The 15,627-nt window shown below is 41.8% G+C and overlaps 2 protein-coding genes across 3 annotated transcripts in view; one reads left to right on the plus strand and one right to left on the minus strand.

The window, feature by feature from the left end:
• Positions 1–15,627, minus strand: part of ACYP2 (acylphosphatase 2) — a 190,077-nt gene that overhangs the window by 35,979 nt on the left and 138,471 nt on the right. Inside the window, exon 4 of one of the 2 annotated variants that reach the window (XM_063649384.1) lies at positions 1,861–1,926. The exons of the other annotated variant lie outside the window; for it this stretch is intronic. Within the exon in view, the coding sequence (XP_063505454.1) occupies positions 1,899–1,926 (28 nt within the window). The 3' untranslated portion in view covers positions 1,861–1,898. Of the gene's footprint in view, positions 1–1,860; positions 1,927–15,627 lie in introns of those variants that run through there. 2 annotated transcript variants of the gene reach the window in all.
• TSPYL6 (TSPY like 6) lies at positions 6,309–14,473 on the plus strand. The gene has a single exon (XM_054476179.2). The coding sequence runs from the start codon at positions 11,518–11,520 to the stop codon at positions 12,736–12,738; it is 1,221 nt and encodes a 406-aa protein (XP_054332154.1). The 5' UTR covers positions 6,309–11,517; the 3' UTR covers positions 12,739–14,473.

Here is a 15,627-nt window from a genome sequence, read left to right on the forward strand (position 1 = left end):
CAGCACTTTGGGAGGCTGACCTGGGATAATCGCTTAAAGCCAAGAATTCAAGACCAGCCTGGGCAACATAGTGAGACCCTGTCTCTACAAATAATAATAAAAATCAAAACAGTTAATAATTTGAAAACTGGGCACAGTTTCACTTCTGGCTGAGTGTGTGACCTTGGACAAATTACTTATTTGTAAGACTTGGATACATTTATAAGTAAGATGGAAATGATGACACAGACTTCGTTGGGTAATTATGAGGTTTAAATTAAGAGATAATTCATGTGATGTGTTTAGTGTGTTACCTACTTATAACATTGTAAACTCTCAGGTTATGACATGAATATGTCACTTAAATGCCTTTCAAATTTTTAACTATTAAGGAAAAAAAAGAAAAACTCACAACCTTAAAATAATTGTTCTATTTTTTGTTTTTGAGAAGGGGTCTTGCTCCAGGCTGGAGTGCAGTGCTGCCAACACAGCTCACTGCAGCCTTAACCTCCTGGGCTCAAGCATCCTCCCACCTCAGCCTCCCAAGTAGCTGGGACTCCAGATGCATGCCACCATTCCCAACTAATTTTTTTTTTTTTTTTTTTTTTTTGGTAGAGACTGGGTCTCACTATGTTGCCCAGGCTGGTTTCGAACTCCTGGGCTCAAGTGATCTTCCTGCCTCAGCCTCCCAACTTGCTGGGATTACAGGTGTCAGTCACTGCACCCAGCCAGTTCTTCTTTCCATACATTTGCTAGATCACCATAAGAAAGTCATGGTTTAATTTAAAAAGGCAAGTTCCCTTACTTTGCCTTTTAAAAGACACCTTGAATATGGAATGGAATAGTGTATAAATAAATCGACCAGGTTTCCTTAATCACCACACCTAAGTAAACTGTATTTACTAAAAACAGAAAGATGACAAGAAGGAAAATGCATTTATTCAATCCCGGCTTTATGACTTAAGTAGTCCAACAACCTCACTGCAGCTACTAAAGTCTGTCAAATGATCAAAACCAAAATATAGAACTATTTGCTACAGTTCATATTTAAACTTTTGAAAATAAATCTCAGTTGAAAAGTTCAGGTAGGGAGGAAGGGGCATTTTCAAAGGAATTAAATGTTGTGGTTCAGGTTCAAAGCAGCTATGGCTGGCAGAAAATCAAGGCTTTCCATATTGTGTCTTAGGTAGTGATACCAACTGGGGTGTAGGTATTGTATATATGTATTTTTAAAATTTGAAATTGGTAAGTGTAATATGAGCATTACTTGGACTTTATTTAAATTTATTTGAATTTCAACAGCTACCAGCAGATGTGCTTAGCATGAATAGGCCCCAATTCCCAAATAGCAGAATATTTCAAATCTATTTTAGATTCTGAAACAAGAGCCGATTCCAGGAAGATAGCCCTGAACCTTTTTCCCAGATGCAGAAATAACTCTGCTTGTTGCCCCTCTGACCTACATCAAGGGAAGCTGCTTGAAAAGATGTTCTTTTGCCAACAATCATTTTACCATTGTAAGCCGCAAGTGGAAAAACAAACTGTTGGCTCCTCTTCAGAAAACCTATTCTCACATTGCCAGAACCAGGTAGATAAAGAAAGCAAGCCATAGAGTTCTTTTAATTCCTGTCTCATTTTCCAAAATGACCTTTAAATTTTTGTTACCCCAGGGAGGCCTATTGTTCATGGCATGTATGAAATGGGGCTTATATATATGTCAACAACTGGTCACTATTAACTTTCCCCCAAATAATTAAATTCATCTAGGGAGGCTTTAGGACCACTCTTCCCCCAGCTCCCAATTTATTTTCCCTCCTTCTGTTCCCACCCCTTACTTTAGGATGTATAAGCCCTTCTCATTTGAAAGTAAAAACCTCTCACCTCAATTCTCCTCTAGCTGTTGCCCTTTTTTCTTTTCTTCACCAAGCTTCTGGAGCTGATGAATTCCTATTAAGTCAAATGGAAAGTCTGAATTTCCTTTCAGACATAATAATGTTTTTATTGGGAGCCTCTTTGTGCCAGACACTCTCATAGGCCCCTAAAAAACATTTTCTTGATGAAAAAATACATGAATAATACATGCTCATTATAACAACTCAACAATACAGAAACAGATAAAGATAGCATCAATGCCTCTCGCCACTCAGCTCCATATCTTACCTTGTCCACCACAAGAGATAAGAATTACTAACCCTCTTTTGTAGCTGAGAGTGGCTCAGAGAGTACCCCGTAGAGTTTAAAAAGAAGAGCTTTATAGGCTCAGATGGCCTGGGTTCATTTCTTCGCATTGCCATTTCCTATGTGTCCATCTGCAAATTAATATTTCTGCACCTCGGCCGAGTGCGGTGGCTCATGCCTGTAATCCCAGCACTTTGCGAGGCCGAGGCGGGCGGATCACGAGGTCAGGTGATTGAGAACATCCTGGCTAACACGGTGAAACCCCGTCTGTACTAAAAAAATACAAAAAATAAGCCAGGCGTGGTGGTTGGAGCCTGTAGTCCCAGCTACTTGGGAGGCTGAGGCAGGAGAATGGCGTGAACCTGGACGGCCGAGCTTGCAGTGAGCCGAGATCACACCACTGCACTCTAGCCTGGGAAACAGAGCGAGACTCCGTCTCAAAAAAAAAAAAAAAAAAAAAAAAAAGATATATATCTATATCTGCTCCTAATCAACCCCATCTCCACTAATAATACAAAAATGAGCCGGGCATGGTGGCACACACCTGTAATCCCAGTTACTTGGGAGGCTGAGGCAGGAGAATCACTTCAACTCAAGGGGAGGAGGTTACAGTGAGCCAAGATCGCGCCACTGCACACCAGCCTGGGCAACAGAGTAAGAGTCTGTCTCAAAATAAAAAGAAGAAATGAACAACTGGAGCCAGATTCCTGCTCACTCTTTGGATCCGCACTATCTTTATGAGCTGTAACACTCACTGAGAATAATTTTATCCTAATCCTAACACTTTAGGAGGCCAAGGTGGGAGGATCACTTGAGCCCAGGAGTTTAAGATCAGCCTGGGCAACATACTGAGACTCCATCTCCACACACACAAATGCTAAAAGAAGAAATGAACTGGCCAGGCTTGGTGGCTCACGCCTATAATCCCAGCACTTTGGGAGGCAGAGGCAGGCAGACTGCTTGAGGCTGGGAGTTCAAGACCAGCCTGGCCAACATAGTGAAACCCCATCTCTACTAATAATACAAAAATGAGCCGGGCATGGTGGCACACACCTGTAATCCCAGCTACTTGGGAGGCTGAGGCAGGAGAATCACTTCAACTCAAGGGGTGGAGGTTACAGTGAGCCAAGATCGCGCCACTGCACACCAGCCTGGGCAACAGAGTAAGAGTCTGTCTCAAAATAAAAAGAAGAAATGAACAACTGGAGCCAGATTCCTGCTCACTCTTTGGATCCGCACTATCTTTATGAGCTGTAACACTCACTGAGAAGGTCTGCAGCTTCACTCCTGAAGTCAGCGAGACCACGAACCCACCAGGAGGAAAAAACAACTCCAGACGCGCCACCTTTATTAGCTGTAACACTCACTGCGAAGGTCTGCAGCTTCACTCCTGAAGTCAAGCGAGACCATGAACCCACCGGAAGGAACTGCGGACCTTTCTGAACATCTGAAGGAACAAACTCTGGACACACCATCTTTAAGAACTAACACTCACCACAAGGGTCCGTGGTTTCATTCTTGAAGTCAGCGAGACCAAGAACCCACCAGATGGAACCAGTTCTGGACACCGATCCATGCCTGTTTCATTCACCACTAAACATCTGTCACCTCCCTGCCACACAAAAGGTGGTCAATAAATAGGCACATACTACTCTTCCTGTGCTCACTATTTGGATTTGATGACTGAAGCTGGCTTCCTGGTTTCAACTAGTGATTGTAATATCTTTTCTCAGTATTCTGGCAGTTCAGTATATGGTGTATGTTAAAATAATGAAATTCTGGTATATTTATTTTACTATGATTATCCAATACTCTAAAAGGTTCTGAATTATCATCTTGAAACATATGCAAAGAGTGATACACATATTAAAATTTGAAAAGAATGAAGGAGCAACTCTATACTCCTCCAAACGAAAGAGAAAATAACAATTGACACCCCAAACCTTTTTTTCCGACAGGGTGTGTCACTATGTCACCCAAGCTGGAGTGCCAGTGGCAATCATAACTCACTGTAAGCTCCAACTCCTGGGCTCAAGCGATCCTCCCACCTCAGCCTCCTGAGTAGCTAGGACTACAGGTATGCAGCACCATGCCTGGCTGATTTTAAAATTTTTTTGTAGAGACAGAGTGATATGGTTGGATATTTGTCCCTGCTCAAATCTCATGTTGAAATGTAATCCCCAGTGTTTGAGGTGGAGCCTGGTGGGAGATGACTGGATCATGGGGGCAGTTTCTCATGAATGGTTTAGCACCATCCCCTTGACGTTATCCTCTTGACAGTGAGTGATTTCTCACAAGATCTGGTCACTTAAGTGTGTGGCACCTCCCTCTCTCTCCTGCTCTTGCCATGTGATGTGCCTGTTGCCCCTTTGCCTTCCGCCATGATTGTAAGCTTCCTTAAGTCTCACCAGAAGATGAGCAGATGCCACACTATGCTTCCTGTAAAGGCTGCTGAACCAATTACACTTTTTTTCTTTATAAATTACCCAATCTCAAGTATTTGTTTATAGCAATTCAAGAATGACCTAACACACAGGTCTCACTACCTTGTCCAGGCTGCTCACAAACTCCAGCCTCAGGTGATTCTCCCACTTTGGCCCCCCATAGTGCTGGGATCACAGGCATGAGCCACCACACCCAGCTTCTAAACCTTCTTTAACATACATAAATCTTACTCCTACTTCAAAGACCTTTCAATAAAGTGGAATGTGAATGGGACAGTAATTAATTAGGGTGATACAGTTGTACCTAATCTATATCCAAACAGGATAAATTAAAGATGATAAAGATAAAACTAGAAATGCTTTACTTAAAAACTACAGTTTGCCATCCATAAAAAAAGTTATTTCTAAAAAAAAGTAATCACAAAGAGATTATTCTAAGATGACAACTCAAGAAAATAATAGGAATTAGAGCAAAACTCTGTTCACCTCTCTGCCACCAGTGTAGAAACTGAAAGCTTTTATAGCAGCTGGAAAAAATTTGCTCCAAAAAATACTCTTATGGTAATGATGACATCAATGCACTTTTTTTATTTTCAATTTCAGTGATTAGCCAACTTAGTCATTTACTGTAGTATCAATTTCTTTTCTAATACTTAAAAAAATTTAAATTAGGCTAGAGTGATTATATATGTATAACACTTAGATATTAGAAACATTTTATAACATCTATTTTAAAATTTGCATTTAAAACGTATTACTTAGTTTCACTGTTGTATTTCCTGAATACTGAACCTTTAAAAATAAAAGTCTGGTATAAATACTGGTATTTTGGTTTTGTGTAACATAAACACTGTAACAGTGGTTGCATCATTTTGCTCCTATATCGCATTCACTGGTGGGGATGCTTGACACTCGCCAGGACACAGGTCCAGTCACAAGCCTGTGACTCCGCTCACCCCTGGCTGAAACACTCTGGGGCTAGTCTATCAGGCCAGGACCCTACATAGACTTTTTAGCCTTTTACAGTTTCACCAGGCGTAATAATGTATATTTTCTTTCTATGAGTGCTATATTAGTAGAAAATGATTAAATCATAATTTATTAACTTTGCCAAGGTAAATCATTTCCCATGCCCTGGTAACTCAAATATTTTTCTCCCCTTTTATCTATATTTATATGCAATAAAGACGACTGCAGCTGTAAAGCTACTTGGTTAATCACTTAAAACTTCTTTTTGACCATTTCTTTCACAAACAGTTTGATAAACTTTCCATGGGAAACAGAAGAAATTAGCAAAGTGTACATCTCCCTCTCTTGTTTACCAACATTCTTTTGAATCTTACGAAAGTAATATATTGTATTCAGGCCCTCAGCTTTCTAAACTGGGTGGCCTAGTTCTAGGAAAAATAGTTCTGTATGTTAAATCACTATATAAACAATGTTGTTTAAAGAATTTAAGTCAAGAGAGAGGGATCCCTTTCAAAACAAGAACCGAAAAAGAATATTTGAGGAGTCCAAGGAAAAGAAGACTATACAATTCACAGGCTCTTTTCAGTCACCTTATATTAAGGTTATCTTTTAAAAAATCATGTTTTTCTGTTTCCCAGAGAATTTAAACACTTTACAATTCTATGATGTGCAGATTAGTGACTAAATTGTACTCTTCCCAAGAAGCCATATCGTTCTTCCTTCCCTTACTCATTTTCCATTTTTCTTTCCTTTTTCTCCCTCTCCCTCTTTCTCCACATCTCTATTTCTGCCTCTAGTTGACAAAACATTTCATTGATTTTATATGGCTCTCCTCGTTCTCCCTTTTTTTAGGAAAAAAAAAATTATAGCCAGAATATTTCAGGCTCCAAAGTTGAAATTGTATATTATTCTTTTCAACTGTTTCTAGTCCATGCCTTAGAACAAAGCAGAATGGAACCCCAGAAGAAAATAACACCTCACAATTAACTCAAAGAATAATATCACTACTCATCTTGCAATTTTAAAAAAACACATGTTTCCTAATGTATGTGTATCCTTGGGGATGTATAATACCAGGGTCTGTGACATTAAGAAATAGAAAATTCTAAAGGTGTCTGCCTTCCCACTAACTGATTTTATTGAAAGGTAGTGGTGCTACACCATGGCCCTAGAATACAAATCCAGCTTTGAGTCTCCTGTCAATGGTTTGGACCACCTATTGCCCTAAAACGTTGCTACTCTCATGTCATTCCCTCTCATTTCTCATGTTTTTTAGCTCCTGCCTCATTCTCACTTCTCTTTTGTCTTACCTCTCAGTGATTTCAATATACACATAGACTATCCTTCCCACCCTGGCCTGTTGGCTCATTGACCTCCTCCCCTGCAATGACCTTATCCTCTGTCTGCCTCATTAGAGACCACCTTGGATTCATTAATAGGATTCTGACTAATCCCTTGCAGGTCATTCTCAAACCACTATCTCTCAGCCCTCTAGCTTATTCTCCCTAGGACTTGACCCCAGGAGACCTTCAGTACCCTGAATCTTCCAATTCATTGATCAGACCACGTTTTCACTGACCTCATCCTGTATGTCTTCTGTTCCTCCAGCTTAAACTCTAAGATCAATTATTATAATTATTCTCTTGCCCTTCTTGTTTCAGCTCTAAATCCAACTCTGCTTATTCACACTGCAGCTGTAAGTTGAATGTGGCTGGAGAAAAATTCACAGCCATGCTGATGGGCCTCATTTCCAATTAATGACTTTAACGTTATCTGACAATACTTTAGGTCATAATCTAGTCACTCTTCTCTCTAGACAACTATTTGATACCTTCTTCTCTGTCCTCAGACTCCCACTGCCTCTTGCCCCATCCTCATACTCATTTGATCATCTTGCTTTCTATTTCACTGAGAACAATGAAGCAATCAGAAGATTTCATAAATCTCACTATCACTTCTACCTGTTTACCAGCATATATACCCTCACACTTTGACTTCCTGCCAGTTACCACTAGTGAACTTGCCATGCTCCTAAAGCTGACATCTCCTCCTCCACTTAGGCACTAGATTCCACCTCCTCTTGTCTATTCCAGGACATCCCTCCAATAATGCTTCCTTCTGTCTCTTACATCATTAGTTTTTGCTCCCTACTGGATCATTCACATCAGCCTGCTTCTTTACACATGCTTCATCGCCCATATTAAAAACATGTTCTTTGATCCATTTCCCCACCAGCTATCATCCCATTTCTTTGAAACAAAACTTCTCAAAAGAGTTGTATATACTCGCTGTTTTCACTTCCTGTTTTCTCTTAAACTTATTCCAGCCAAGCTATTATCCCACCACTCCACTGAAAGTAGCTTGACTACTCTCTTGTCATGATCCCATTTCTTTGTTTCTTTTTGGAGAAAAATTCCTCAAAAGAGTTGTCAATATTCAGTCTCCAATTTCTTTTCTCCCTTTCCCTTTCAAACGTATTTCAACCCCCACCACTCCACTGAAAGTGCTCTTTTTGAGTCACCAGTGACTCTTTGTTGTAAAATCCGACGGTCAATTCTCAGACCTCATACTAACTGACCTGTGAGCACCCTGTGACACAGCTGAACAGCTTCCTTTACACATTTGGCTTCAAGCACATTGCACTCTCTTGGTTTCCTTCCTACCCTGCTGTTCTCTCTTCAGTCTTCCTTGCTGTTTTTCCTATTTTTCTTGACCTTATACTTTTGGAGTCTTCAGGGCCCAGCTTATCAGGACTCACTATCTTAGTGTTCTCATCCAGCCCTTTGGCTTTAAATTCCATGCATGCTGATTATCCCAAAATGTGAATACCTATCTCAGACCTCTCCTGAGCTCTGAACTCATTATGCCCACTTGGCATCTCAACTCTGGTGTCCAATAATCATCTCAAACAATATGTTAAAAAAGAGAGACAACTCTCATTTTCCTGCAAAGATCTTCCTCATTATAACCTTCACCATCTCTGCTTCCAGTAACTCCATCCTACCAGTTGCTCATGTCAAAATCCTTGGAGTCATCCTTGACTTCTCTCTTTCTCTTATACCCCATGCAGGAAGGTGGGGCCTTTAAGAGGTGATCAGGTCGTTAAGATGGATTTATGTTTTTCTTGCAAGGCTGGATAACTTCTCATGGGAATGGATTAGTTTTTGAGAGAGTGGGTTGCTATAATGCAAGTCAGCCTCTCTTGCCCATTCTTTCCCAGGTGCTTGCTTGCTCTTCTGCTTTTTTGTCTTGCTACTTCATAGCACAGCATATTAGACTTCTCAGCCTCCAGAATTGTGAGTTAAATAAGCTTTTCTTTATAAATTACCCAGTCTCAGGTATTCAGTTACAGCAACAGAAAATGAACTAAGAGATCCCATAGCCAATTTACTATGAAATCAGGCTGACTCTACCATCAGACTATATCCACCATCCACCTCCATTGCTACCACCTGGTCCGAGAAACATCTTTCACCTGGGTTACTGCAGCAGCCTCCTAAAAGATCCCCCTAAATCTACCATTGCCACCATACAGATTTTTTTTCACCCAGGAGCCAGAGTGATTCACGCAAAATTTAAGTCAGATTTTGTGTCCTCTGCTCAAAATCCTGTAGTAATTTCCCATTTCACTAAGAATAAAAGCCAAATTTCTTACACTATCATACAAGACCCTACTTGATCTAGCGTCCCTCATTCACTTTGCTCCAGTCATGCTGGCCTCCTTGTTATTTCTTGAACATTCCAGGCAAGCTCCTGTCTTAAGTGCCTCTGCTTAACACTTCTTGTACTGAAATGCTCTCCTCCAGGATTTCTACTAGCTGACTCCCTCAACTTCTTTGACTCTTTGCCAAAATCTCATATTTTCAATGAGGCTTCCTCTGACCACCCTATTTCATACTACAATCTGCTCCCCACTCCCTACCCCCAGGAGTTTCAATCTCCTTGCTCTATTGTTTTTTTCCGTAGCACTTATAACTTTCTAATGTGCAATATTGTTTTCTTGTTATTATCTTTCTCCCCTGCTAAAATGTAAACCCCAGGAGGGAAGAAATCTTTGGTCTGTTCACTGTTATATCCAGAGGGCCTATAAGAGTACCAGGCACACAGTAGGTACCCAATAAACATTTGTCGAATGTATAATAAATACAAGTATTTGTTGAATGTTTAATAAATATAAAAATGGATTATGTGTTCCTTGCAGGTTTGGTAGTAGTTGCCTCAAAATCATTTGAATCTCATGCTATTTTTGTGGAAACATTTTTTTAAGCTACTGATTCCATTTGTTTATTGTCTCTAGGTCTATTTAGATTTTCTATTGCATTTCAGTCCGTGTTGATAAGTTATACATTTCTATGAAGCCATATATTTCATCTAAGTTTGAAAATGTATTGGCATAAAGATGTCTAACATTCTGTCTTATATTTATTTAAACCATCAATGTGACTATAATTTTCTTTCCAAATATTGCTTATTTTCTCTCTCCTTTTATTATTAATCTTTGGTTGATGCTCTGTATTGTCTTACATAAATTTCTCCTGTTTATTATTACTTTTCTCTATGTCCTTTGGCCTAATTCTATTGGTCTTTTATATATTTCTCAAATTATTTTTCATGATGAGTGATACAGCACTTGCCAATATTTCCAGTTTCCTCCTTCCAGGCTCAAGAAAAGATTACTCCTCCCTGTGCTATTAAGTTAGACAAGGCCAACTGACTAGCTGTAGCCAATGATTTATGTCACTTTTGACGGAAACATTTAAAAACCTATGCATAAGGAAAGAATGGTCTTTTCAATAAACAGTGCTGGGTCAATTAGATATTCATATGGAGAAAAACAAATTGTGACCCCACTCATAAAAATCAATTCCAGATGGATGGCATATATAAATTTGAACAATCTTGGTGAGATAAGATTCCTCTTTTTTTCTTCTTTTTAAAAAGAGATGGGGTCTTGCTATGTTGCCCAGGCTGGTCTCCAACTCCTAGGCTCAACTGATCCTCCTGTCTACGCCTCTCAAAATGCTAGGATTACAGGCGTCAGGCACTGTGCCCAGGTAAGAGATAAGATTTCTTAAACAGAGCAGAAAAACACTAAGGTGAAGGGGGAAATGACAAATCGGCACATATTAAGATGAAAAACTTTTGTTCTTCAAAAGGTACCATTAAGATGGTGAAAAAGTAGGCCAGGTGCGGTTGCTCATGCCTGTAATCCCAGCACTTTGGGAGGCCAAGGTGGGTGGATCACCTGAGGCCAGGAGTTCAAGACCAGCCTGGCCAACATGGCAAAACCATGTCTTGACTAAAAATACAAAACAAAACAAACAAACCAAAAAACCGGGCATGGTGGTGGGCACCTGTAATCCCGGCTACTTGGGAGGCTGAAGCAGGAGAATCGCTTGAACTTGGGAGGCGGCAGCTTCAGTGAGCTGAGATCGCGCCATTGTACTCCAGCCTGGGCGAGAGCGAAACTCTGAGTCCAAAAAAGAAAAAGTAACCCCACAGAGTGGGAGGAAATATTTGTAATACCTAATACTGGAAGAATGACTAGTATCTAGCATGTACAAAGGCTTCCTACAAATCCATATGAAAAAGAATGTCTGCCCAGTAGAGAAACAGGGAGAAGCCTCGGATACTGCACAAGAGAGAATATCCTAGTGGCCAACAAACACATGAGAAGGTTCTCAGCTGATTAGACTTTGGCTAAATGCAAATTAAAACCACCATGTAATATCACTACTCATCCAGCACGATGGCTAAAATAACAAAGACGTAAGGACACCACCACAGACTCACGAGACTGAGGGGTGGGTGTCGCGAGACTGAGGGGTGGGTGTCGCGAGACTGAAAAGTGGGCGGCGCAAATGGTCGAGGTGTTTACTCGCCATTTTGTGTGAGGAACCTACCACTGGCCTGGCCTCTACCCACTGCTGCCCTGGCCGCTACCAACATGAGCCTCCCGGAGAGTCCTCACAGCCCCGCTACTCTCGACCATGCCCCGGAAGACCCGCACCAGGGCCAGAGGTCCCGAGAAAAGAGCAAGGCGACACAGGTAATGGCAGATATGTTTGATGGCCGCTTGGAGCCAGTCGTGTTCCCACCGCCTCGGCTTCCAGAGGAGGGGGTCGCGCCCCAGGATCCCGCAGATAGTGGCCATACTTTCCACATCTTGGTCGATGCGGGTCGCAGTCATGGAGCCATCAAAGCGGGGCAGGAAGTGACTCCACCACCCGCGGAGGGCTTAGAAGCAGCCTCTGACTCGCTGACAACTGACTGCAGCCTCAAAAATGGCTTTCCGGGTGAAGAGACGCGCGGCCTAGGTGGGGAGAAGGCCCTAGAAACCTGTGGTGCAGGGAGGTCGGAGTCTGAAGTGATTGCAGAGGGGAAGGCCGAGGACGTGAAGCCTGAGGAGTGTGCCATGCTCTCAGCCCCAGTGGATGAGAAGCCAAGAGGGGAAGAAATGGACGTGGCGGAAGAAAACAGAGCAATAGATGAGGTAAACAGGGGGGCAGGGCCTGGGTCCCTGAACGTGGGTCTCCACCTGAACCCCCTGGAGTCCATCCAGCTGGAACTGGACTCCGTGAATGCAGAGGCTGACAGGGCCCTCCTGCAGGTGGAGCGCAGGTTTGGGCAGATTCATGAATACTACCTGGAGCAGAGGAATGACATTATTTGCAATATCCCGGGCTTCTGGGTCACTGCTTTCCGCCACCACCCGCAGCTGTCTGCCATGATTAGAGGCCAAGATGCCGAGATGTTAAGCTACTTAACCAATTTGGAAGTGAAGGAGCTCAGACACCCTAGGACAGGCTGCAAGTTTAAGTTCTTCTTTCAAAGAAACCCTTACTTCAGAAACAAGCTGATTGTAAAGGTATATGAGGTCAGATCCTTCGGCCAAGTGGTGTCTTTTTCCACTCTAATCATGTGGCGCCGGGGCCATGGACCCCAGTCCTTCATTCATAGGAACCGACATGTCATCTGCAGCTTCTTCACCTGGTTTTCAGACCACAGCCTTCCGGAGTCCGACAGGATTGCTCAGATTATTAAAGAGGACCTCTGGTCAAATCCACTGCAGTACTACCTGTTGGGTGAAGACGCCCATAGAGCTAGACGTCACCCGATAAGGGAGCCAGTGGAGATCCCCAGGCCCTTTGGGTTCCAGTCTGGTTAACCTTTGCCTTTGGAATTACTCCTGCAGAAGGTCCTTTGCCAGTACCAGCTGGACCTGTGCTTGGGCAACAGCATTAGGTATGCCATTTACTTTTTTTGTTCTGACTTTCCTGTACCCTCTGTTTAAAGTTTCGGCGCTCTCAACCTGAAGATTGAGACCTTGGTGGCTATGCTGCTCCCTTTCACCTGGTCGTCTTGCTATTCTGCATTAACATCACCTGCTCCCAGCCGATGGGTCACATCCTTCTAAGCGAAGCGAATGATGCTGTAGGTTACACTGTATTTACCTTTGTTTGGACTCTGTTTGTTCCCAGGACCTCTGGTCTGGCTCCTCCTACCTGGATTTCTGGCTATGATTAAACACCTATTCGGCTCACCCTGCTCTGCATCTGACAGTACAGGTGCATGGCCTGTGGACAATTGCTGGGCATTAATGAAGTCAAGGGAGAACAGCAGGGGGCAACTTGGTCTGTGTGAATTATGGGACTCCATTACTTTTCCTGAGACTCTGGTCACCTATTGCTGCCTGCTACTGGCTATTCCCAAGTACTCCTACTTGGGCAGCTCCGTGCTGAGTGAACATATCCCAGACCATTGCCAGCTCCACTCTCTGGTTTCTAATAAACAGGGATCTCCAGAACACTCGTGGTGGACACAGCTTTCCTGTCAGCACACAAAAGACCTGTTCCTCTTCCAAAAGACCTCTCTTTACCACCACCACCCTCATCACTCAGAAACCCTACTGTTAGACAAGTGGTTGAGGAGACATGTCAGACCGTATCCTCATGGCAAGGTTAATATGTTGGTGTTCTTGGCAAGTACCAGGCTTTCTCAGCCACAACCAGTGGATTCATTCAAAATCTAGGTACCTTTATTTGCCTCCCTTCCTGAACCTAATGAAGTGCCAGAGTGAGTGTACATTTTGTTTTCTCTCATCTCTCATAAATCTCTTCTGTCTTCCTTTAAAAAAAAACAAAAGTAGTAGTTCAGAAACATCTGCAGAAGCAGGCTTTTTAGTTTCTTGGCTCTCTTTGTAATGTGCAGAGGCAGGCTGTTCTGTAAAATAGACTGCCAGACCTCTTATTGCGCAGTCTCCTTTCTTCTCAGCCCCTCACCCCTCTTTAGCAATTCCTAGAGGGTTTAAAGGAATACAAGCTGTATGGAAGGAAAGGTGATTTCTAGTTCAGAGTGGATAGAAGAACTAAAGAGATTGTGATGGGTGCTCTAGGCAGGGAAAACTGAACAAAAAGGCAGAAATGATTCAGGGGAAAATTGGGCCTAGAATTAACACTGGGTTGAGTAGTTATGATGGGAAGAAAAATACTTTTTTTTAGTATGCCCATGGAAGAATAGAAGATGGTTGGAGTGTTAAATATGTTCCCTAGAGAAGGGTTCTTTGAAGAAACACTGCAATTTTGGGTGTTATCTTTCTTGTTGTTTGCATGTGGCCTTACTTATGTGGAAGATTAGTACTGTGTTATAATATTTTCTCTTTCTGTTTACTGGGAAGATTCAGCTGTACAGATTTTCTTTTACTTTCAAATAGAAACATTTGGAATAATATCAGTCTTTCTTTTTTGTACATTATGTGGATATGGATATTCATGAGTTTTCAGCCTGATCTTGTTTCTGTTAAAACCATATCTTTAACATTTTAATTTGAATAACTTGGTCTTATCTGATGCTGAAGACTGGAAACTGTTGTGTTCATGGATAAATAAATTACAAAAAATTTATGGCTTTCATTGTCTTTTTTGATAACTTGTCCTGGTAACAATTTAGTAATTGACATGTCTCTTTTCTCAGCCTCCTCAGTAGCTGGGATTATAGGCGTGTGCCACCACGCCTGGCTAATTTTTGTATTTTTAGTAGAGATGGGGTTTCACCATGTTGGCCAGGCTGGTCTTGAACTCCTGACCTCATGATCCACCTGCCTCAGCCTAAAGAGTGGAAGTGCTTGTGAGATTGTTTTGTGAAATTGGAATTATACCTTTGGCTTTTTTTTTTTTTTGAGACGGAGTCTTGCTCTGTCGCCCAGGCTGGAGTGCAGTGGCACGATCTCGGCTCACTGCAAGCTCCGCCTCCTGGGTTCACGCCATTCTCCTCCCTCAGCCTCCCGAGTAGCTGGGACTACAGGTGTCCACAACCACGCCCGGCTAATTTTTTGTATTTTTAGTAGAGACGGGGTTTCACCGTGTTAACCAGGATGGACTCAATCTCCTGACCGTGTGATCTGCCCGACCTTTGGCATATTTATCTTATGCCAATGGTATAATTCCATTATGCCAGTGGCATCTTTCCTTATGAATGGATGATGGTAAAATTAAAGCACGTCACTGAAAAAAAAAAAAACAAAGACGATGGAAAATAACAAAGGTTGAAAATAACAGAGATACCAAAAGGCTCATATACTGTTTATGGGAGAGTAGCTTTGTACAAATACTTAAGAAAGTTGTTTGGCAGTACCAGTGCGTACCCTCTGATCTAGTTCTGGGAATATACCCAATGGAAATATATACATATATTCACTCAAACACATGCATAAAGTATTTATAACAATACAATTTTAATAGCTGACACTGGGAGCTGCCCTAATGTCCATCAATAGTGGAAAAAATAAACCAATTTTTTAAAATGTTCACACAATGGAATACTGTTAAGAAAGAATTATGCCTACATGCAATAATATGAATGAATCTCACAAATATGTTGTTGGATGTAAGAAGCCAGACAGAGTACATGCTATATAATTCTTTTATGTATGAAGTGTAACAGCAGGTAAAACTAATCTAAGGTGGTAGAAGTCAGAATAGTGCTTACTACCAAGGACAGTGATGGGTCTGAGATTTATGCTCCTTGCAAGCTTAACAAACAAGTTAGCCTTACATGC

The sequence above is a fragment of the Pongo pygmaeus genome, chromosome 12, assembly GCF_028885625.2.
Source record: "Pongo pygmaeus isolate AG05252 chromosome 12, NHGRI_mPonPyg2-v2.0_pri, whole genome shotgun sequence".
NCBI lineage: Eukaryota > Metazoa > Chordata > Mammalia > Primates > Hominidae > Pongo > Pongo pygmaeus.